At 41.5% G+C, this 22,047-nt stretch overlaps 2 protein-coding genes across 3 annotated transcripts; both read left to right on the top strand.

The window, feature by feature from the left end:
• The first annotated feature begins 302 nt into the window (after nt 1-302).
• Nucleotides 303-5,327, top strand: LOC121536161 (spondin-2). 2 transcript variants are annotated; one of them, XM_041843450.2, is made up of 6 exons: nt 303-414; nt 1,041-1,285; nt 1,814-2,037; nt 3,083-3,274; nt 3,403-3,592; nt 4,575-5,327. In XM_041843450.2, exons 2-6 carry the CDS (start codon nt 1,054-1,056, stop codon nt 4,754-4,756), a joined length of 1,020 nt encoding a protein of 339 aa, XP_041699384.1. In that variant the 5' UTR covers nt 303-414; nt 1,041-1,053; the 3' UTR covers nt 4,757-5,327. The 2 variants fall into 2 exon arrangements, with proteins under 2 accessions (XP_041699384.1, XP_041699378.1); XM_041843444.2 differs by having other exon boundaries at nt 3,403-3,607.
• A 3,375-nt stretch (nt 5,328-8,702) lies between these two features.
• Nucleotides 8,703-14,354, top strand: LOC121536150 (probable E3 SUMO-protein ligase RNF212). Its single transcript, XM_041843435.1, has 12 exons — nt 8,703-8,807; nt 9,123-9,240; nt 9,611-9,672; nt 9,771-9,845; nt 11,867-11,923; nt 12,052-12,110; nt 12,205-12,264; nt 12,415-12,549; nt 13,114-13,156; nt 13,418-13,481; nt 13,734-13,803; nt 13,909-14,354. The coding sequence occupies exons 2-12, from the start codon at nt 9,132-9,134 to the stop codon at nt 14,060-14,062; spliced, it is 888 nt and encodes a 295-aa protein (XP_041699369.1). The 5' UTR covers nt 8,703-8,807; nt 9,123-9,131; the 3' UTR covers nt 14,063-14,354.
• The last annotated feature ends 7,693 nt before the right edge of the window (nt 14,355-22,047 follow it).

Below are 22,047 nucleotides of genomic sequence, written 5' to 3'. Positions count from 1 at the left end.
AACTCTGCTTGCCTAAAAACCAAGAGGCCCTTCACAGGCAGGCGTGGTCCCTGCTCCACTGTAAACTAGACCTCCTGGTTCCAACTATGATCTATTAACTCACACCCTGGGAGGACTAGGAGGGAGGGAGGGAGGGAGGGAGGGAGGGAGGGAGGGAGGAAGGGAGGGAGGGAGGGAGGAAGGAGAGAGAGCTAATGTGGAGCATGCATCAGTGAAGCTGGGAGGGGTCAGGACAGGGGTTATTGATATTGTTCGACTGAGGGGACCTCTGGAAGGCATAAATAGCTGAGGGAAGCGTTCAGGTCTCGTAGTCCCTCCTCAAGACAGCCCAGGCACAGGTGGTTTCCTGCACTCCTATCCTCTACATTTCACTCTTCAACTTCAACGATAACCACATCTGTATCTGCAAACTCAGTAAGTACCCACTCCTCTGTCGTCTCAAGCACTGCCTTACTGAATGTCAAATGTACCTTTGTGTAGTGCGGATCTGACAAGCATGCATGCAATGAGTAGGTGTTATGTGTGGAAAGCAAAAGCTATTCGTCACTCGTCTAAATGTTTTGAACAAGTGTTCTATGAATGCATGATGTTCCTATTGGCATAAGCTTATTTATATTCATGAAGTCTGACAATTCACATGTGAATTGTCAGACTTAATGTCGCCGCTGTTATATTCCTAGGCTTTCATTGTCAGTAGGTTAGCTGTGCATGTTCATACTCATGTAGCCTAATGCCTACAGGTACATTTCAAATGCAATAATATGAATGAAGACAAATGATCATATATAGACTGCAAACACCTTAGAATTCTCTCAGTACAGATATTAATATAGACATCTAAGTTGATTTCAAGTCTGCATCTGACCTGCTTCTGTTTCCCATTTCACTCTCACTCACATTGTTGCACTGGGTTTAGGCTAAGCGAGAGTTTGAGTCTCCTCAGTCATATGGACCACATACTTTAAACCAACACAGAACGAATGTGGTTGGTTGCCCAGTCAAGTGGTGCAGAACCTGAAATTCCCCTCTCTCTTTTCCAGCTCAGTAACAAGCATGGAAAGTGGCATGAAATTGAGCAGCACTAGCAGTGTGGTGCACTGGCTAGCCAGCCTGACCCTGACCCTGCTTGGGAGTGTCCACCCCATGCCTGTGACCATAGACCCGGTGTGCATGGCAGACACCACTGCTAAGTACAGCCTGACATTTACAGGGATGTGGAGCCAAACCTCCTTCCCCAAGCAGTACCCAATCTACCGCCCCCCTGCCCAGTGGTCCCCTCTCATTGGTAAGTTAAATATTTTTTGGGCGGCAAGTAGCCTAGCAGTTAAGAGCGTTGGGCTAGTAACCGAAAGGTCACTGGTTCGAATCCCCGAGCCGACTAGGTGAGAGATCTGTGGATGTGCCCTTGAGCAAGGCACTTAACCCTAATTGCTCTTGTAAGTCAGTTTGGATAAGTGCGTCTGCTAAATGTTAAATAAAATGTCCCCTTATTAGCCTGTGATCTGACTCCCTTTGTTTATATTGTAATAGTAATCCTATACTGTAATAGATTCCTATATTCATTAATAAAACATGGTATGAAAAAATACTAAATTTATGGTAGCAGACATGCATTGCAGATTTCCCCATTTCCCCTAGAATTTAAAACCCTTTGAGCACCTGGAAAAGCAGTATATGAATCCAATCCATTACTATTAGGTTACAGTGTGCCTGAAAAGCAGACCTTTTAAATACATTCTGAGCTGCTAGTTAAGAGCTAGACTAACTTGAGGAAACAATCCATGTAATATGTTGTGTGATTCTTCCATTCCAGGGGTGACCCACAGTTCAGACTATCATATCTGGCAGCGGAATGCGTTTGCAAGCAACGGGGTGAGGGAGTTTTCTGAGAAGGGCGAGGCCTGGACTCTGATGAAGGAGGTGGAGGCGGCTGGGGAACGCATCCAGAGTGTCTATGGGCTGTTCTCCGCTCCAGCTGTGGTCGGGGGAACGGGCCAGATGACCTCAGAGTTCGAGGTCTTTGCAAGGCACTCTTTCGTAAGTAAACTTCACAGAGCGTTCAATATCTATCTAAAATACATATCTCGATTTATGTCTATCTAATATACCTCTCTCACTGTCCATCTATCTAATATACCTCTCTCAATGTCCATCAATCTAATATACATTTCTCAATGTGCACCTGTTTACTTGAAGAACCTTTCTAAAGGTTTGTCTCTTCGAGACTACGCCAGAAATCAAGTATACTGTCATAGAGAGATTGCTATCTCAAACCTACACAACATATTCTAAACCTTGTACCAACTTTTAATATAAAATGTTTTTATGAGTGTTCCAGTAGGTATAGATTAGTAGATTAATATATTTGCTGTTCAGTTGCCAACTCTCATTTATATGGCCCAAAGCTAACAACCGTAATATAAAAAATAAAAAAATAATTCTACACAACATTCAGAGTCTGCATTTGGGACCAGTTACAGTTTCTTATTATTGGCCACCAGGTTTCCAATAAAATATGTCAGCAAAAAGAACTCTTACTGTTGGAACTCTCTGTTGGAACTCTCTGTTGGAACTCTCTGTTGGAACTCTCTGTTAGAACTCTCTGTTGGAACTCTCTGTTGGAACTCTCTGTTGGAACTCTTACTGTTGGAACTCTTACTGTTGGAACTCTCTGTTGGAACTCTCTGTTGGAACTCTCTGTTGGAACTCTCTGTTAGAACTCTCTGTTAGAACTCTCTGTTGGAACTCTTACTGTTGGAACTCTTACTGTTGGAACTCTTACTGTTGGAACTCTCTGTTGGAACTCTCTGTTGGAACTCTCTGTTGGAACTCTCTGTTGGAACTCTCTGTTAGAACTCTCTGTTGGAACTCTCTGTTGGAACTCTCTGTTGGAACTCTCTGTTGGAACTCTCTGTTGGAACTGTAGTTGAGGAAAGCTCTGGAAAGATGAGAGTGCGGAATAATGAAGAGCAGATTAAGACTGCTGATCCTTTGACTGTCTGCACTAAATTTGAGTTTACTGTTAGGCGTACTCCTAGAAACGTCAACACATAACCCATCCTACTCCTCCCTCTCTCTACAGCTATCCTTCCTAGTGAGGATAGTTCCCAGCCCAGACTGGTTCCTGGGAGTGGACAGCTTTAACCTGTGTGAGGGAGACCAGTGGAAGGAAAGCATCACACTGGAGCTGTACCCCTACGATGCAGGCACTGACAGCGGCTTCACCTTCTCCTCTCCCAACTTTGAGACCATTCCTCAGGACAAAGTCACACAGGTAAATCTAAAAGAGCCCATGGTTCATCATCATGTGGATACTGTATGATAGTGATGATGCTATATCAGTTTTCGGTAATCAACACCAGCAGTGTTGTTGACAACACGACTTGATTTTGTCCTTTCCAGATAACGTCATCTTCTCCAAGCCATCCTGCCAACTCCTTCTACTATCCCCGTCTGAAGAATCTGCCACCCATGGGCAAGGTCACCCTGACAAAGACCAAAAACAACCAGATCTTCAGCATACCTATGGAGCCCACCCAGTTCAACCAGACTGCCAATGAGATTGGCAATGAGATTGAGGACTCTCTTATAAGTAAGCAAGAAACATGTAAGAAACAAATACAGTGAAAATGCATAACTAATATTTATTGCTTGCTATCCTCCAATCCTACCCCTCTGATAGAAAACAATCTGATCTGGCAAAAAATAGTAAAGTAAAGCCTAGCGGTAATCGGATCCATTGTGTTGGAGTCAGCAAGAGCTGCTCCTCTGTGCCCATGGCAAATCAAAACCAGGCAACACACAGGATAAAGGAGGTCAAAGGCATTGGACATTTCCTGCCACTCAGCACTGATGTCAAGTAGTCCAGCCTTGCTTTTATTTCCATGTTCCATCCTTCTGCTTCTCTAATTCTCCAAAAATATCCTAAATCTGTGCTAGATATCAACATTTTACAGGCTCATAACTTGGGGGGGCGCTGGCAAACATACAAAGTCAAGTTTCTGTAATTTAATTATTCAATAAAAGTCCATCCAGATGTAGCAACCGTAGCCAGGAATGTACAGCTAAGAGCTTTGGATATATAAAAGCATATATTTTAAAGAATTTCCTTACATTGGGATTTACTTTGGCATATATACGAAATACATTTGGTTACCCTGTAAATTCTATACAATCATAAAATGTCCTGTTTTCTACAGTTTTACAGCTATATTTTACATAGCACTTGGAAATATTCTATAAACTATTTTTTTCTGTTTGAGCAAATGAACTAAAAGTTTAGTATCAGACAATAAATCAAGTCTTTCATATGAAATGGTGTTGGGTGGCTTAGCTAAATCAGTCATTTTAACCTATGCCTGAGGGCTTATCCTTCTGTGGCATGTTATAACTCCAGCAGACCACCACACACACAGAGGGCCCCTGAGCCTGGCTAGAGAAAGGGTCACTGAAATCATATCACCCCTTACTGCTGCACGCTCAAGTGTTACAGGTCTCTGGTCTCTTGCAATTCAAGTGTTCTATGGATTGCTAAAATATTGCTAACAGAGTATCTCTGGTGTCCTTCCCACTAGATTCCACCCCTCTGGACTGTGAGGTGTCTGTATGGTCACCCTGGGGCCTGTGCAAAGGCAAATGCGGAGACTCAGGGGTGCGCCACAGAACGCGCTACATCCACCTACAACCAGCCAACAATGGGGTAGTCTGCCCCCCACTGGAAGAGGAGAACAAATGCATCCCTGACAACTGCTTATGACTGGCTGGCAAGGGTAAGAAACAGAAAATAAGAGGCCATGCAAGACGACAAAGAGTACGAAAGATGCGTCCGTCATCTCCACTGGAGAAGTCCAAGCTGTAGAAATTCACCCTTTTCTCGCTGGGCTTCCTAGCCTATTCACTGGGAAAAGTGCAGGCTGGTGAGGGGAGGACGGTTCATAGTAATGGCTGGAATGGAATAGATGGAACAGTATCTAACCATTAGAAACATGTGTTTAATGCCGTTCCATTAATTCCACTCCAGCCATTACTATGAGCCCGTCCTTCAATTGAAAGTGGCACCAGCCACCACTGACTGGGAAAGATTTATAAATGGGTCATAGACAGGCAATTATTGTGTAGCCAGAGGAATGAAGAGGTTGTCTTGAAACTTTGCCCATAGTTCTTCCTTGTGATGAATGTTCCCTACGTCATTGGGTTTTCTGAGGTAGCTAGCCATGAGTCTGAAAAATAATTATTACATTCAAATCTGGACCTGGAAGCCAGTTCCACTGTTCTTCTTCTTCTTCTTCTTCTTCTTCTTCTTCTTCTTCTTCTTCTTCTTCTTCTTCATTCTTCCCCTCTAATCCAGGACTGATTTAGACCTGGGACACCAGGTGGGGCCAATTCATTATCAGGTAGAACAGAAAACCAGCAGTACTCCGGACCTTGTAGGGTAAGATTTGAATACCCCTGTTACAGACGATAAGGCAGTCAACCCCAAAACCTCAGAGAACAGAGAAGTCATGGTGCTTCAATGGCTTCATTACTTACAACAGACCAGATGTGTGTTTACAGATAAAGCATTGCTTTCCATTATGATCTCTACTACAGAGAATATATTTATTTACAGGGTTTGGACCTGTACTGTACAGTAACAAGCAGTAGAAATATCACACTCGATCGTGCTATTGAGATATTGTCAAAATCAGAGAGAAATTGCAAAATGCGTACTTGTCAGAGAAAGTATACCTCCTTGTAAAAAAACCAGTAGGCTGTCTGTATGTATGTTCTTTGTAAGTCCAATAAACTGTAAATACATGTAAGTTGATTGCAATTTTATTTCTAATTGATGTAAAGCAAAAATATTTCATACAATCAACAAAATCCATCATGCTACACCACAGCATAAAATAGGTCTATGAAACACAACGATCTCAAAGGAGTGTCCCTGTCATGAAAAGCTTTGTTACTCATTGATGTTGTTTGCTATCTATGCCAAAGCTTTCATCAGTCATACCTGACATACTTCATCATGCCATGTCCCATGATAAGATATGACAAACTGTCTTACAATGTAGCACAAATGAGCTCTTCCCTAGAAAACCCCTAAGCTACAGAAAACCTGAGAAATAGACTGACTCCAAGCAATTGCAATCATCGCCTACATCTGGCCCATTGGTGCCTTCCGCTTCATATATTTCTGGTTGTTTCTCAAGTGTTGGTCTTATTTCAAACCAATGAAAACTGATGGAAAATTACTGGGAAAAGTAACAGGAAAAATAGACAGAGATTCTTGGCTTTTGATGGAGGACAGTCTTTGCAGATGCTATGTGAGTACACTCTTAGGGAAAAAAGGTGCTATCTAGAAAAGGGTTCTTCGGCTGTCCCCATAGGAAAACCCATTGAATAGTTATTTTTGGTTCCAGGTAGAACCCATTTGGTTCCAGGTAGAACCCTATTTGGTTCCATGTAGAACACTTTCCACAGAGGGTTCTACATGGAAACCTAAAGGGTTATAATAATAATAATAATAATAATAAGCCATTTAGCAGACGCTTTTATCCAAAGCGACTTACAGTCATGCGTGCATACATATTTTTTTTGTGCATGGGTGGTCCCGGGGATCGAACCCACTACCTTGGCGTTACAAGCGCCGTGCTCTACCAGCTGAGTTCCAGGTAGAACCCATGGGGGACAGCTGAAGAACCCTTTTGGAACCCTTTTTTCTAAGAGTGTAGGTTTCATGATGGTACAGTGGACAGGACAGTAATTAATAAGTGAACTATTTCATGTTTCTTTATCAATACATGTGGGCTTCTACTTCTGGTCAGGCTTATCAGTTTCTCTGCTGACCTTGGGTGCCCACTCAGATGCACAGTTTGGATGGGTCGGTCGCAGCAACAGCAGGTGTCAGTTTCTCACACCAGAGTGGTCGCCTGCACACCAGCAACCATAAGGCTCATTATACTCATTTAACTTTGTCACATACTGTGTGTCAAAATGAATGTGAGGGGCATTGGGCTGTGGATGCTGTGTTACCTGGCACTGACGGCTGCTATGTACTTTGATCTGGGTGAACAGGAGGAAAAGTGGCTCATTGAGGAGATTCCAGGCAACATGCTGGTCACAGGTGAGCTCTATGGGCAGGTGGAGAGGAGGACATTGTTCTGCATGGTTGACAGGTGAGTTCTATGGGCAGGTGGAGAGGAGGAAATTGTTCTGTATGGTTCAATCTCACCCTGCTGTATCTCAGCCTATCAGAAAAACACCACAAAGTTCAATGGGTTAACAGAGATCATGATGAAGTCAACCCAATTAAAAAGTGAAATGGGTTAGCAGAGATCATGATGAAGTCAACCAGGAGGCATATGAAATTTGCTTGATATTCTAGTAGTATTTGCACGCTTAATTAGAAAAATCGTCTCTACTTTTAATGTAATAATGGTTTACTCCCAAGCAATCTAAAGCACATTGAGATGTAATAAAACATTTGGAATATCATCTGTCAGTGTTATGTTTTTCTCAGTTATTTTCTTTTGGAGAATTGGGAAAAAGAACCCTAACTCCCCTCCTCTTGGCCTGACTATCACTGTGATCCAGAGCACCATGTACGGAGGCCTATAGAGCAGTTTACTACCCAGACAACTCTCTAAACACAAACATGTTCTCCTGATTACATAAAAGCATTCCTTAAACAGAGAAAACATACTCTTAATATTTTTCTCCTTTTTCTTTTGGTTCTAGACATTAATGAAAAAAAATATGGCAGATTTGGAAAATTCACATTCACATCCCATGCCTCTGGCTCACATTGGTTGTGCATGCAGTCCAACTCTACTCTAAGGTTTTCCATTTTCGCCAGTGACAGCCTGGTGAGTTCAACCATACTTGCACTGAGTCTGCTGGACTGTGTTGCTCCACAACCATATCTGAATATTTTTCTGATATCTCCAACGAAGAAGATTCATTTTGATGTTCAGACGGGAGAGCACTCTGTTGACCCCAGTGCTGAGAGGCACAAAGACACAGTCCAGACCATTGAGTACAGCCTGAAGCACCTAAGAGACCAGATGTTATACATCACCAAAAAGGAAATAATCACAAACACACTTTGTTATGAAAGGGTCATTTTCCAAAATTCTAGTTTCAGAACAAAACAGACTATTGTTTTGATCAGAACTAGGCCTACAGTACAATACATGAAGACAACAAATATTGTGTTGAGCTACTAGGCCTGTCCTACTAACGGTCCAGAATGAACTATTCACCGGCCCTTTTATTTATATTCACAGGAACGAGAGGAGACGTTTCGCCAGATCAGTGAAGAAACCAATAGGAAGGTTTTGTGGTGGGCTGTTGTGCAGACTTCCATTGTACTATCAGTTGGATTTTGGTAAATCAAAAGACTGAAAGACTTCCTGATTGCAAAGAAGTTGGTTTGATAAGAACTTTAGGGCAGGAATTATGTCTTGCAGTACAATGCAAAGTGGCCACTAGAGTCAACTGCTATTCCAAACTAGACTAAGATCAGTGCTGAGGAGGTATCTACTTTACTGTACATCCTTCTAGAGACAATGTATGAATTAATAAAATGTGTTTTGTTTCATTTACACAACTATCCTAATGTTTATTTTTTATTTCAATGAATGCCCCAAAATGTAAATAATGACGTAGCCAGCCAATCAGAAAGCGATCTGAAATGCAAACAAACCGAAAATCAGAAGGTAGCCAGGCTAGTTAATAGCTACTGTAGCTAAAGCCAGGAAAACGACACAGAAAGTTTTGTGACAGTTTGCTAGCTAGTTCCATAGAGAAGAAAAGGCCATCATGTAAGTCAGATGTGGGTCTTTCTTCAGTAAAATATCCTTTACTTTTAGTAGATACCTGTTCGGGGGCAGCTAAGTTAGCTAGCTACTGTAGCTAGCTATTTTTTTTTAGCGTTGACACGCAAGCTAACGTTAGCTAGCTAGCTAGTTCGTCTGTGCTATTACCAGGCTATTATAGTCCAAATTGGTAGCCATTAATCTATTTTGGCTGATCTATTCGACTTGAAAGCAAGAAGATAGTTATAAATTCAGACATTCTATGTCATAGTTTTATGTTATGTTTTTACTATCTAACATTGGCTAATGTTAATCTCTTAGCTATGGAAAATGGCTTACTGGATCTGCTGTAACTCCTGCTTCAACCTCCCTGGTCCTGAACGCAAACTAGCTGTTACCACCTGTGGTCATGTCATCTGCAATGTGTGTTTTCAGAAAGGTAGCATGTTCAGTCTGTCTATTTAATTGTGCCAATGCACCCTGTTATGTATCTTTAAATGAATTAAGCTCAGCATATCATACTACCTTACTTCTGATGCTATATGAGAAAATATCTGTTCCTCCATGAAACTCAGCCTATTTGTCGGTTTGCAGCAGTTCTGTCTTTTTTAGAACACACAGGCTAAACTTGAACACACTGACCTCTGCTGGTCTTTGTCTGATGTTACAGAAACAATTTGGCTATACAAAAAACTGTCATGCTGTTTAAAAGCATCGTTCTAGTCAGTGTTATATTCTTAATGGCATGCTATTGTATTGTATATGATATTGTGCTTGTTCCAATAACCACATTGTACATTTTCTTTCAGGCAATCAAGGAGAATGCCTGATATGTAAGGCAAAATGTCAAGTTACTCCTCTCTCAGACAAAGTAAGTAGTGATACAGTATCTTATAGATGTGTTTGTCTGGCGAGGCTCACAAACAAATCTATTTGATAACCTAAACTTTACAATCTTTACTTTCACAGAGTAGTGCAGAAGTAAAGGCCCTCTTCTCTGACATCAATTCTGTAGCAACCAAACACTTCACAGAGATAAGCAAGGTATTTCTCTTGATGCTCATAATAATAATAATATAATATGCCATTTAGCAGACGCTTTTATCCAAAGCGACTTACAGTCATGCGTGCATACATTTTTTTTTTTTTGTGTATGGGTGGTCCCGGGGATCGAACCCACTACCTTGGCGTTATAAGCGCCGTGCTCTACCAGCTGAGCTACAGAGGACCACATAATAGGATAGGCACATAAGAAATTAGCCTATTTATAGTGAACATTTTTAAACACCTCAAGGTTGTACACTGCCGGTCAAATGTTTTAGAACACCTACTCATTCAACGTTTTTTCTTTATTTGTACTATTTTCTACATTGTAGGGCGGCAGGTAGCTTAGTGGTTAAGAGCGTTGTACCAGTAACCGAAAGGTCGCTGGTTCTAATCCCCAAGCCGACTAGGTGAAAAATCTGTCGATGTGCCCTTGAGCAAGGCACTTAACCCTAATTGCTCCTGTAAGTCGCTCTGGATAAGAGCGTCTGCTAAATGACCAATTTATTATTATTATTTATTTATAGTGAAGACATCGAAACTATGAAATAACACATATGGAATCATGTAGTAACCCAAAAAGTGTTAAACAAATCAAAATATATTTTATATTTGAGATTCTTCAAATAGCCACCCTTTGCCTTGATGCACACTCTTGGCATTCTCTCAACCAGCTACACCTGGAATGCTTTTCCAACAGTCTTGAAGGAGTTCCCACATATGCTGAGCCCTTGTTGGCTGCTTTTCCTTCACTCGGCGGTCCGACTCATCCTAAACCATCTCAATTTGGTTGAGGTCGGGGAATTGTGGAGGCCAGGTCATCTGATGCAGCACTCCATCACTCTCCTTCTTGGTAAAATAGCCCTTACACAGCCAGGAGGTGTGTTGGGTCATTGTCCTGTTGAAAAACAAATGATAGTCCCACTAAGCGCAAACCAGATGGGATGGCGTATCGCTGCAGAATGCTGTGGTAGCCATGCTGGTTAAGTGTGCCTTGAATTCTAAATAAATCACTGACAGTGTCACCAGCAAAGCACCCCCACACCATAACACCTCCTCCTCCATGCTTTACGGTGGGAAATACACATGCAGAGATCATCCGTTCACCCACATCGTGTCTCACAAAGACACAGCGGTTGGAACCAAAAATCTCTAATCTAATGTCCATTGCTCGTGTTTCTTGGCCCAAGCAAGTCTCTTCTTCTTATTGGTGTCTTTTAGTAGTGGTTTCTTTGCAGCAATTCAACCATGAAGGCCTGATTCACACAGTCTCCTCTGAGCAGTTGATGTTGAGATGTGTCTGTTAAGTCTGTTGAACTCCGTGAAGCATTTATTTGGGCTGCAATTTCTGAGGCTGGTAACTCTAATGAACTTATCCTCTGCAGCAGAGGTAACTCTGGGTCTTCCATTCCTGTGGCGGTCCTCATGAGAGCCAGTTTCATCATAGCGCTTGATGGTTTTTGCGACTGCACTTGAAGATACTTTCAAAGTTCTTGAAATGTTCCGTATTGACTGACCTTCATGTCTAAAAGTAATGATAGACTGTAGTTTCTCTTTGCTTATTTGAGCTGTTCTTGCCATAATATGGACTTGGTATTTTACAAAATAGGGCTATCTTCTGTATACAACCCCTACCTTGTCACAACACAACTGATTGGCTCAAACACATTAAGAAGGAAAAAAATTCCACAAATTAACTTTTAAGAAGGCACACCTGTTAATTGAAATCCATTCCAGGTGACTACCTCATGAAGCCGGTTGAGAGAACGCCAAGAGTGTGCAAAGCTTTCATCAAGGAAAAGGGTGGCTATTTGAAGAAATATAAAATATATTTTGATTTGTTTAACACTTTTTTGGGTACTACATGATTCCATATGTGTTATTTCATAGTTTTGATGTCTTCACTATTATTCTACAATGTAGAAAATAGTAAAAAATAAAGAAAAAACGTTGAATGAGTAGGTGTTCTAAAAATGTTGACCGGTAGTGTATAAAAACAACATATTTATCCACTCTATTAGGTGTTACTATTCCAGGCAAGGCACCAAAAGAGGTTGTTGGCGCATTCCCAGCAGAGGGTGAGGCTGGGGGACATTTAGTTGTACCTCTACTACTATTTAATAATACCAAAGAGTTGAATGGTAGCCTATGTCTTGTGGTGTTATAATCTGAAACATCTGTGCTCCTTATTTTTCAACCCGTTTAGAATGAAAAGTTAGAAGAAGTTTTACTCAAGATGAAGCAAGAAATGCAGCAGATGTCCAAGTAAGAATGCAAATCATTAGACATCACGTAGCAGAATTCAGTACCACATATTAACGATGGCTTAGTGCGACTTTAACATTCTTATATTTACCAGAAAAATGACAGAGCAGAATTCCTATATTGCCAAGCTGGAGAGCACTCTTCCGCATCAAAGGTATCAATATCTTTATGGGTGTTACTGCTTTCTACTCACCAGGGGTCACTATTGTCATCTTGATATCAACATATTTTTTATTCAGACCAACTCGTTAGTATTAATGACCATGGTTGGAGATTAATCACATTCCTCTCTCTCTCTGTACAGTGCAAAAGCAGCTTCTACATCTCAGCTGAACCATAGTTCTCACAACGCTCGTTCACAACAAATCAAATCTGATCAAATGCAGATGCCGTTCAACTCGCCCATGTCCCTCTCTCGCCACTCATCTACTACAAGTCTGTAAGTATTACATCTTAGGAAATCTGCATTAGGCCTACGCATATAAAAAAAAATGTGAACCCTTTAGTTAAAGGTTACAAATGTCTAGCCTAAATGAAGATAGATGCTAGTACATGGCATATATCCAGGAACAAGATAATGTATTGTGTAACTGTTTTCTGATGCTTTGACTTAAAATATGACATGGCGTGCTGCGTTCTGCGGTCGTCCTGACCCTGTTTGATTTATAGTCAGCATGCTGTGGACTAGTCTAGCTGACAGACAGAGCATGTGTCTGTCTGCTGGCCTCTCTGGGCTCTCTGTGGGGCCCTTTGCTCCATACCTCTATCACAACAGCTCTGAGCTGCAGGGGAGAAAGGGGATCCTTCAATGTAAACTGTGTATATCCTGACTTCATTCACCCTAGCTGCTGTTTGGCTTTGCCCTGCAGTACCACACCAGTCTCACCTGAATAAGCTGGGCAGGCTTGTGAACATTATGTCTGAGTGAGCATTTCCATAATCTTTCTTCCTGGGTTCTATGAGAATGAAATGTGACATGCCATGTTATGTGATTTCCCCTCAGGGCAGAAAACATGGAGGTGGATAGCAGGGGTCTGTTTAGGAAAGTATGTGAACCTTTTCAATTGACCAATAATGGTTCAAATCAGAGACAAATATTTATATTATTTGTATCTAAATATGTCTCTGGTTCATATTAATAGTCTACTTATTTAGTTTTGAGAGTGAATACTAGATGTGTATACCCTGACTCCAAATCATTATTTGATGTTTAATACCAGTGATGAGGTCTATTGCATACTGAAACTGGTTTTAATGATCGAGACGTATGTTTGTACAAATAGAAATGTGTTTTTCTCCCTGAACAGCCGGAGCTCTCTGGAAGTGTCCAGAGGTTGTCCTTGATCAGCCCTCCACAGGACGGCCGGATGGGTACGTCTGCTACTCTACTCTGCTCTACTCCACAGACAGACAGATAGATGCCTGTGGAGCTGTTCACTGCTTACATAACAGCACAATGCTTCAATGGATTCAACTTCTGTCTGTTGTATCTGATTAAGGGTTTTCGTTTCTGTTTGTGGTTAGTAGACTCTGCTATGAGTCTGGAAGTCTTGAGTTTTAGCATACAGTATTTAGGGTGTTGCTGAACTTGTGGTGTGTGAATTCTAAATATTGTATCTTTAGGTACCGTCCCCCATCGATCGACCAATCAGAACACCCTAGTCAACCACTCAGCTCGCTCGGCCACTGTCAGGTATAACTTGTTATAATCAGATCATTATGATGACTTAATCATTTATACACCAGTGTGCTATGACACAATAAATTAACTTTGATGCCTTGCCTTCTGTCCTCCCAGCCGTCTGGCGGAGCTGCAGATGACCCCTAACCTGCCGTATCGTAGGGACACAGGGTGGGAGACGCCCGTGTTCAAGCCCCCGTCAGCCTACAGACACTCCTCCATGTCTTCTCTGGTCATGTCCTCTCTGGGAGTCACCTACCCTCCACCATAACACCGCCAAGAGCCAGCCATCACGAAGGCACAAGGAGACGTCTCCGATCCACTTCAATGCCCTCCACGAGTGACTTAGCTAGAGTATCAAATCACTTGGTAATGGTTGAACTCTCCACTGTGGAGAGATTATCTGTAGAATAGGAAGTGTTGGTCAGAAATTGAGCCCCCTTCACACAGGGTTAAGAAGAGTTTGGAAGCTGTAATTCTGTTGGTTGTGTGTGCAGTGTAGCGTGTATATTGTCATTGTAATGGATTACATACGGTATTACTTCATTCATTGAATTTTGTCACAGTAACAAATAAAATTTAACAAACCAATCAAATGGATCTCTCAATAATGAATTGGCTAATAAGACACTGAAATCACAAAACCTGTACTGTAACCTCTGTGCCACTGAGTCATTAATCATTAACAAACCACTCATCTGATTGGCATGTTTAGAGGTTGTGATTTGCAGTATAATTAGTTAACACCCACAGTGAGTCCCAGACAGTGCCAAGTGTTCCATTGGCCTCCAGCATGATTCAACCAGGACAGGACCAGCTCTGCTCTCTGCTCGGCTGTCTCTGGGGTGCCTGCTGCTGCCTGCCTGTCCCTCCCAGGCATTCTCAAGGTCAATTAATCACAAAGGCACTGTGTGAAGAGGTGTGGGCAACATAATTGTGTTATTTCTTCAAATAGCCTGTCCAACATGGCAGATATGACACATGATTAGAACAACCTCCATGGCCTCTTGATTGCTTCGAGCCCCAAGGGCAGGAAATCTACTTCTTACAAGCACAGGTTTTGGCTTTCATAACTACTTTTAGGATTTACAGACTTGCACAGGGCAAAAGCGGTGGTTTGCGTGCAACAGTAGATTGCAGGGTGAGTGCTGGATTGGAACACCTTAGTAAGAGGGCAGTTAGAATCAGAAGGCTACACTTCCCAATCCCTTCTGAATCAGCCCTCTGCTACCAATGACCTGCTACCTTTCAGGACAAAGATAGAGGAGACCTTGTAAGCACACTATGATTATTTCCTGTGGTTTCAATGTTTCCTTAAAGCTTTTAACAGACATGATGACATGGAATGATGACACCCTGGAGACAGCTGTGGAGGGAGATGGGGACCATTTATTCATTTACATGAACTCAGGCAGCTGTAGGCTGCAAATGAAGCATGATGATACACAGGAAGCATGGCGGGAACATGGGTCTGATCTGGCAGAACAAAGTCTCCTGCGGGCCGATGAACCAAAATGACCCTCCTTGTTTGTCTTATTAGAATTCAGCCTAAAACTATTTGTACTGCCAATGCACATTACTATAACGTACAGGTCCCTTGGCAGAACTTTTCAAAGTACCACCTATTCTCAATTTGGACATAGAGAAGTCTGATTATGGAATCCCAATAAGTCATTCTACTCTGATAACATTTCAGGGAATGGAAATTCCATTCACATTGATTGGCAGCTGACTTTCCAGTCAAAATGAGTCATGCTAAATCCCTGTGTTGTGCACCCTGTGATAAGTGCAGTGGAGCCACAAGCTGTGCTCTGTACTAATGACAAATCAAAAACAGGTTTTTAGAAGAAAAAAAAGAAATATTACATTTACATAAGTATTCAGACCCTTTACTCAGTACTTTGTTGAAGCACCTTTGGCAGCGATTACAGCCTCGAGTCTTTTTGGGTTTGACGCTACAAGCTTGGCACACCTGTATTCTCCCATTCTTCTCTGCAGATCCTCTCAAACTCTGTCAGGTTGGATTGGGAGCGTTGCTGCACAGCTATTTTCAGGTCTCTCCAGAGATGTTCGATCGGGTTCAAGTCCATGCTCTGGCTGGGTCACTCAAGGACATTCAGAGACTTATCCCGAAGCCACTCCTGCGTTGTCTTAGGTGTGTGCTTAGGGTTGTTGTCCTGTTGGAAGGTGAACCTTCACCCATTCTGAGGTCCTGAGCGCTCTGGAGCAGGTTTTCATCAAGGATCTCTCTGCGCTTTGCTCTGTTCATCTTTGCCTCAATCCGGACTAGTCTCCCAGTCCCTGCCGCTGAAAAACATCCCTACAGCATGATGCTGCCACCACCATGCTTCACCGTAGGGATGGTGCCAGGTTTCCTCCAGACGTGACACTTGGCATTCAAGCCAAAGAGTTCAATCTTGGTTTCATCAGACCAGAGAATCTTGTTTCTCATGGTCTGAGAGTCTTTAGGTGCCATTTGGTAAACTTCAAGTGGGCTGTCATGTGCCTTTTACTGAGGAGTGGCTTCCGTCTGGCCACTCTACCATAAAGGCCTGATTGGTGGACTGCTGCAGAGATGGTTGTCCTTCTGGAAGGTTCTCCCATCTCCACAAAGGAACTCTAGAGCTCTGTCAGAGTGATCATCAGGTTCTCGGTCACCTCCCTGACCAAGGCCCTTCTACCCCGATTGTTCAGTTTGGCCGGGGGCCAGCTCTAGGAAGAGTCTTGGTGGTTCCAAACTTCTTCCATTTAAGAATGATGGAGAGCACTCTGTTCTTGGGGACATTCAATGCTGCATAATTTTTTTGGTACTCATCCCCAGATCTGTGCCTCGACACAATCCTGTCTCGGAGCTCTACGGACAATTCCTTCGACCTCATGGCTTGGTTTTTGCTGTGACATGCACTGTCAACTGTGGGACCTTTTATAGACAGTTGTGTGCCTTTCCAAATCATGTTCAATCAATTGAATTTACAACAGGTGGACTCCAATCATGTTGTAGAAACATCTCAAGGATGATCAATGGAAACAGGATGCACTTGAGCTCAATTTCGAGTCTCATAGCAAAGAGTCTGAATACTTGTGTAAATAAGGTATTTCTGTTTTCTATTAAAAACCTGTTTTCGCTCTGTCATTATGGGGTATTGTGTGTAGATACCCCCAACAATAACAAACATATACATTCTCACAGGCAGGTATACTTTCACCTACACACATTACCACATGCATACACACACATACACACACACACACACACACACACACACCTGGTGCTCGTTAGCTCACTCAGAGGTAGAAAGACAGGCTATCATGTAGGGTTAGGCAAAACCCTATCCCCTCTTGCTTCTGGGCTAAATCTGTGTGGATTTAAACCATGGGAAATCTCCTAATAAGGCTTTAAATCTAAATTAGTCAAAGAGTTCCCTAATGTGCCAAGTGAGAGCAGAAACAGAATATACTTTCTCCCACACAGCAGGCACGACGGAGCATTTAATTGCAAAACCGTCAATCTAAAGGCTGTAGGCATAGGGGCTACACATGGCTGACTACTGCTTGACGAGACCATCATTGAATCCCCATCATGGACACGTGTGTTTCATTTATATTCAGCTGCGATTGAACAATGCCTTAATTGTGTTGCACAGATGCACAGAGTTATTCTTATTCCCTTCATTACGAAACATGCAATAAAGAGGAGTTGAAAACGAGTGTGGTGAAAGTGTAAATCAGACCATAGAGTTGGATTACTAAAACGAGAGAATACAGACTTGGGCATGCTGTACCCCATTGGACCCTGTGTAGTGGCATTTCTGACTCAAAGACTGCTGTCAAGAGTCATAATCTGGACCTGTCTAATTAGGTCACAGTTTTCAGGCCATTCCATAAACCTCTCAACAAGCCCTTAGCACTTCACTTCATGAATTTGTCTCTTTTCCACAGCATCGGCTACAGTTGCAAGATTTTACTCTACCAATCTGTTAACTAACATAGATAAATATTGGAGCTGTAAGCACGTGATCATTACTGAGAACAGAAGGAGAAGCCATTTGTGCAGCTTGTTGTGATGTGCCTGTCCAGACAGGTATCTTTGGATAATCTGTGTTTCCTCTGTTGCCCACAGTAACACGCGTCATTTTGGTAGCTTTTCATAGTTGTGAATGGCCACAATTTAAAAGGAATTAGGTGTGAACAGACGCTATTGTACATGAGAAATGTACATGAACTCCTTTGCTTCACTTGGATTTGGGATAATTTCCTGTTTGGGGTCCAGTGAGAGTGAAATTCAGCCCTGGGGCAAGCTGTCATTGTGTCAAAGAGAGGCAGAGAGAGAAATCTAAATCAGTGCTTTCTCTCTCTCCTGGATGGCTGCAGGGCTTACAAATGAGTCGTGCCACTTCACCGAGGAACAGAAAACAATTTCTAATGGTGAGAGCAATTATTTAACACTCACAGTGTGTCCTCTCATAGAGGCATACATCTGCTTTATAAAATGAAATTACATTAAATTTGCTCCAGTCTTCAAACTCATATTCTCACAAAGCATGTTGTTCTTGTCAACCACAATTTAGGTGGTTGACAGGTATGATTACAGAAATACTTATCTCACAAATAAATGATTATCTTTGCCCACACTTGCTGTTCAGAATATGTGGTCTCAAGTTCTATATATAGAAGAGAGATATGGTTCTAGCCTGGCTACCTATCCACACCGCTCTGGCCAAACGCCACGCCCACTAACATTTCTTCTCCTCAATGATGTACAGAGCAATCAATAGGGCAGTGAAATTAAATTCAGGACGAGTCGTCAGGCAAATATGCTTTAGGCTCAGTTGTCTTCCTGACACCAGCCACCTGTGATGTGAACCAGTGGCCAGTGACTGGCACTATAATCCACTAGACTCCCATGGACAGCCTCTGATTTCAACACAACTTTTGTTTAAGGGAGAATTTGAACAAAACTTTTGTTTAAGGGAGAATTTGAATATAACTTTTGTTAAAGGGAGAATTTGAATAAAACTTTTGTTTAAGGGAGAATTTGAATACAACTTTTGTTTAAGGGAGAATTTGAATACAACTTTTGTTTAAGGGAGAATTTGAATACAACTTTTGTTAAAGGGAGAATTTGAATAAAACTTTTGTTTAAGGGAGAATTTGAATACAACCTTTGTTTAAGGGAGAATTTGAATACAACTTTTGTTTAAGGGAGAATTTGAATACAACTTTTGTTTAAGGGAGAATTTGAATAAAACTTTTGTTTAAGGGAGAATTTGAATAAAACTTTTGTTTAAGGGAGAATTTGAATAAAACTTTTGTTTAAGGGAGAATTTGAATACAACTTTTGTTTAAGGGAGAATTTGAATACAACTTTATGAGGATAAAGATCTATATTGTGGATTTGTTGCATTTGGGAGAATAGAGATAACCTCTATGGTGGTCTATGAGTAGAAAGAGGAGCAGGTGAAGGGTGGGGTGGTACTGACAGGCCCACTCATGTTCTCTTAGTCACACACAGACGTCCCGCATGTGAAGGGCCTTTGAAGGCCCTGACTCCATCCCATGCTTGAGTGATGTCAGCGGGGCTGTGGAAGTCCTCTCCTGTCAGACAGCTTGGCAGGATGTGTAAAGAAAGTCTGAAAGACAACACTGAGATTAGGCCGCTTTTGTCACGGCTCCGTAGCAGACTTTAAAGGCCTTGGCCTCTTTCCCATCACACAGATTTCCTTTCTCACTCTGCATCCCTTTCTCTTCACCAGCACGGTAAACATCTGGGGAAAACCGCTGCCTCTTTAGCTTTTTTGTGTGGTTTTTATTTTCCCAGTTTTAAATGGTGGTTTTGTTGTTCTGAATGTCAATTTGAAAAGACGGAGGTATGCAAACAGAGGGAATTGTTCTCTGCCAGGTACTCACAGGTGTGTCCTTCATGGACGCCGACTTCATTCATCTGATGGTTCCTTTCAGTGTGCACCAGTAAAGACCTCTGGACACTTTTCCATCATCACAATACAGTTGGTATTTGCACAAGTGCCCAAGAATCTGATATCTCTTTTTCTTAAACATTACAATTAAAGCATGTCCACCATTAGTATGAATAAATAGTGTATCACTAATATATAGTATCAATATATTAGTGATTTGGATTTAATGCTCCCATTCACAATTATCTTAAATATATATTTTATTGTAAAGATCAATCAGCAAAGTCTTGTTTTGAAGGCTGAAGTAGCTAGGCTACATACTGTCACTAAGTGTTCCAGAATGAGACAATTCTCGTTGATGCCTGCTCCTCACCCTGTCGTCCTCAATGGGCAGCTGTGAACTCAACACCAATGTCTGTCAACAGCACAGGTGTGTGTCATCTGACTCAATCACTCCGCTGAGAGCTTCTCAACCCTGAGTCCGCAAGCAAGACTTGTTCATCTATAATCTAGAACAAAAACACTGACAGACAGCTAAATCAGTTGCTCTGACTGCCCCTATCTTTTTAACAGCAAAATGCATTTTAAATAGCACATGTACTTGTGTTTAATGATCCCCGTTCCCATGTGTCAATTTTGTGTGCTTAGAGTTATTATTATTTGTTTCTTATCTCCTAATATAATTATGTACCCTCATGTCTGCTCTGGCTGTCTGTGGCCTGTCCCTCAAGACTATTTGTTGATGACTGATTTTATGATGTTCTCCCTCACTTAGAAGAAGTCTATTACTTTTATATAATAAAAGTCACTTGATATGCATGTATGCATTGTACACATATCAACAGCACTATTCACTGCACAGCTTAATATCAAACACAAATTGCAAAGATTAACTATCATTTTAATGACGTTGATAAAATGATTAAAATGTTTCCATGTGACAAAAACTTGTTTCCATGTGACAAAAATCATATTGAACCTAAAAGACAATAGATTGTACAAGATTGTCTATACAAAGATTACCAATAATGTTTTGTATATCTGAATGGCACATATAAATATGTTACACTTGATACGTATTTGCTACATAGCTTACACTGTAACTATAAGACAAAATGTCATCCACTGATGAGTTGCTATTTTTTTGGAGAAAAAAACAACACAATGCCCAATTGTAAAAATAAATAAAATTATTGCTTATGAAAATAAATGAAAAACACATTGATATACAGTGCCTTCGGAAAGCATTCAGACCCCTTGACCTTTTCCACATTTTGTTAGGTTACAGCCTTATTTAAAATTGCTTTAATTGTTTTTTCCCCCTCATCTACACACAATACCCCATAATGACAAAGCAAAAACAGGTTTTAGAAATGTTTGTTAATTTATAAAAAATAAAAAACAGAAATATCACATTTACATAAGTAATCAGACCCTTTACTCAGTACTTTGTTGAAGCACCTTTGGCAGCGATTACAGCCTTGAGTCTTCTTGGGTATGACGCTACAAGCTTGGCACACCTGTACTTGGGGAGATTCTCCCATTCTTCTCTGCAGATCCTCTCAAGCTCTGTCAGGTTGGATGGGGAGCGTTGCTGCACAGCTATTTTCAGGTCTCTCAAGAGATGTTCGATTGGGTTCAAGTCCGGGCTTTGGCTGGGCCACTCAAGGACATTCAGAGACTTGTCCCAAAGCCACTCCTGCGTTGTCTTGGCTGTGAGCTTAGGGTCCCCAAATACAGGTTTGCCAAGCTTGTAGTGTCATACCCAAGAAGACTCGAGTCTGTAATCGCTTCCAAAGGTGCTTCAACAAAGTACTGAGTAAAGGGTCTGAATACTTATGTAAATGTCACATTTCCGTTTTTTAATACATTTGCAAAAATCTCTAAAAACCTGTTTTGCTTTGTCATTATGGGGTATTATGTGTACATTGATGAGGGAAAAAAACAATTAAATCCATTTTAGAAATAGGCTGTAACGTAACAAAATGTGGAAAAAGTGAAGGGGCCTGAATACTTCCGAATGCACTGTGTATATATACACACTGTATATATATATGCAGTACTGTGAAATAGTATGTGCCCCCTTTCTGATTTTCTCTATTTTTGCATATTTTTGATACTGAATGTTATCAGATCTTCTACCAAAACCTAATATTAGATAAAGAGAACCCGAGTGAACAAATAACAAAAAAAAAGGATACTTATTTTATCTATTTAATTAACAAAGTTTTGCAACACCCCATTCCCCTGTGTGAAAAAGTAATTGCCCCCTTATACTTAACTGGTTGTGCGACCTTCAGCTCCAATGACTGCCGTCAAATGCTTCCATAATGGGACGAGA

The sequence above is a fragment of the Coregonus clupeaformis genome, chromosome 2 (genome assembly GCF_020615455.1).
Source record: "Coregonus clupeaformis isolate EN_2021a chromosome 2, ASM2061545v1, whole genome shotgun sequence".
Classification (NCBI taxonomy): Eukaryota; Metazoa; Chordata; class Actinopteri; order Salmoniformes; family Salmonidae; genus Coregonus; species Coregonus clupeaformis.
This window is presented reverse-complemented; position numbering and strand designations above follow the sequence as displayed.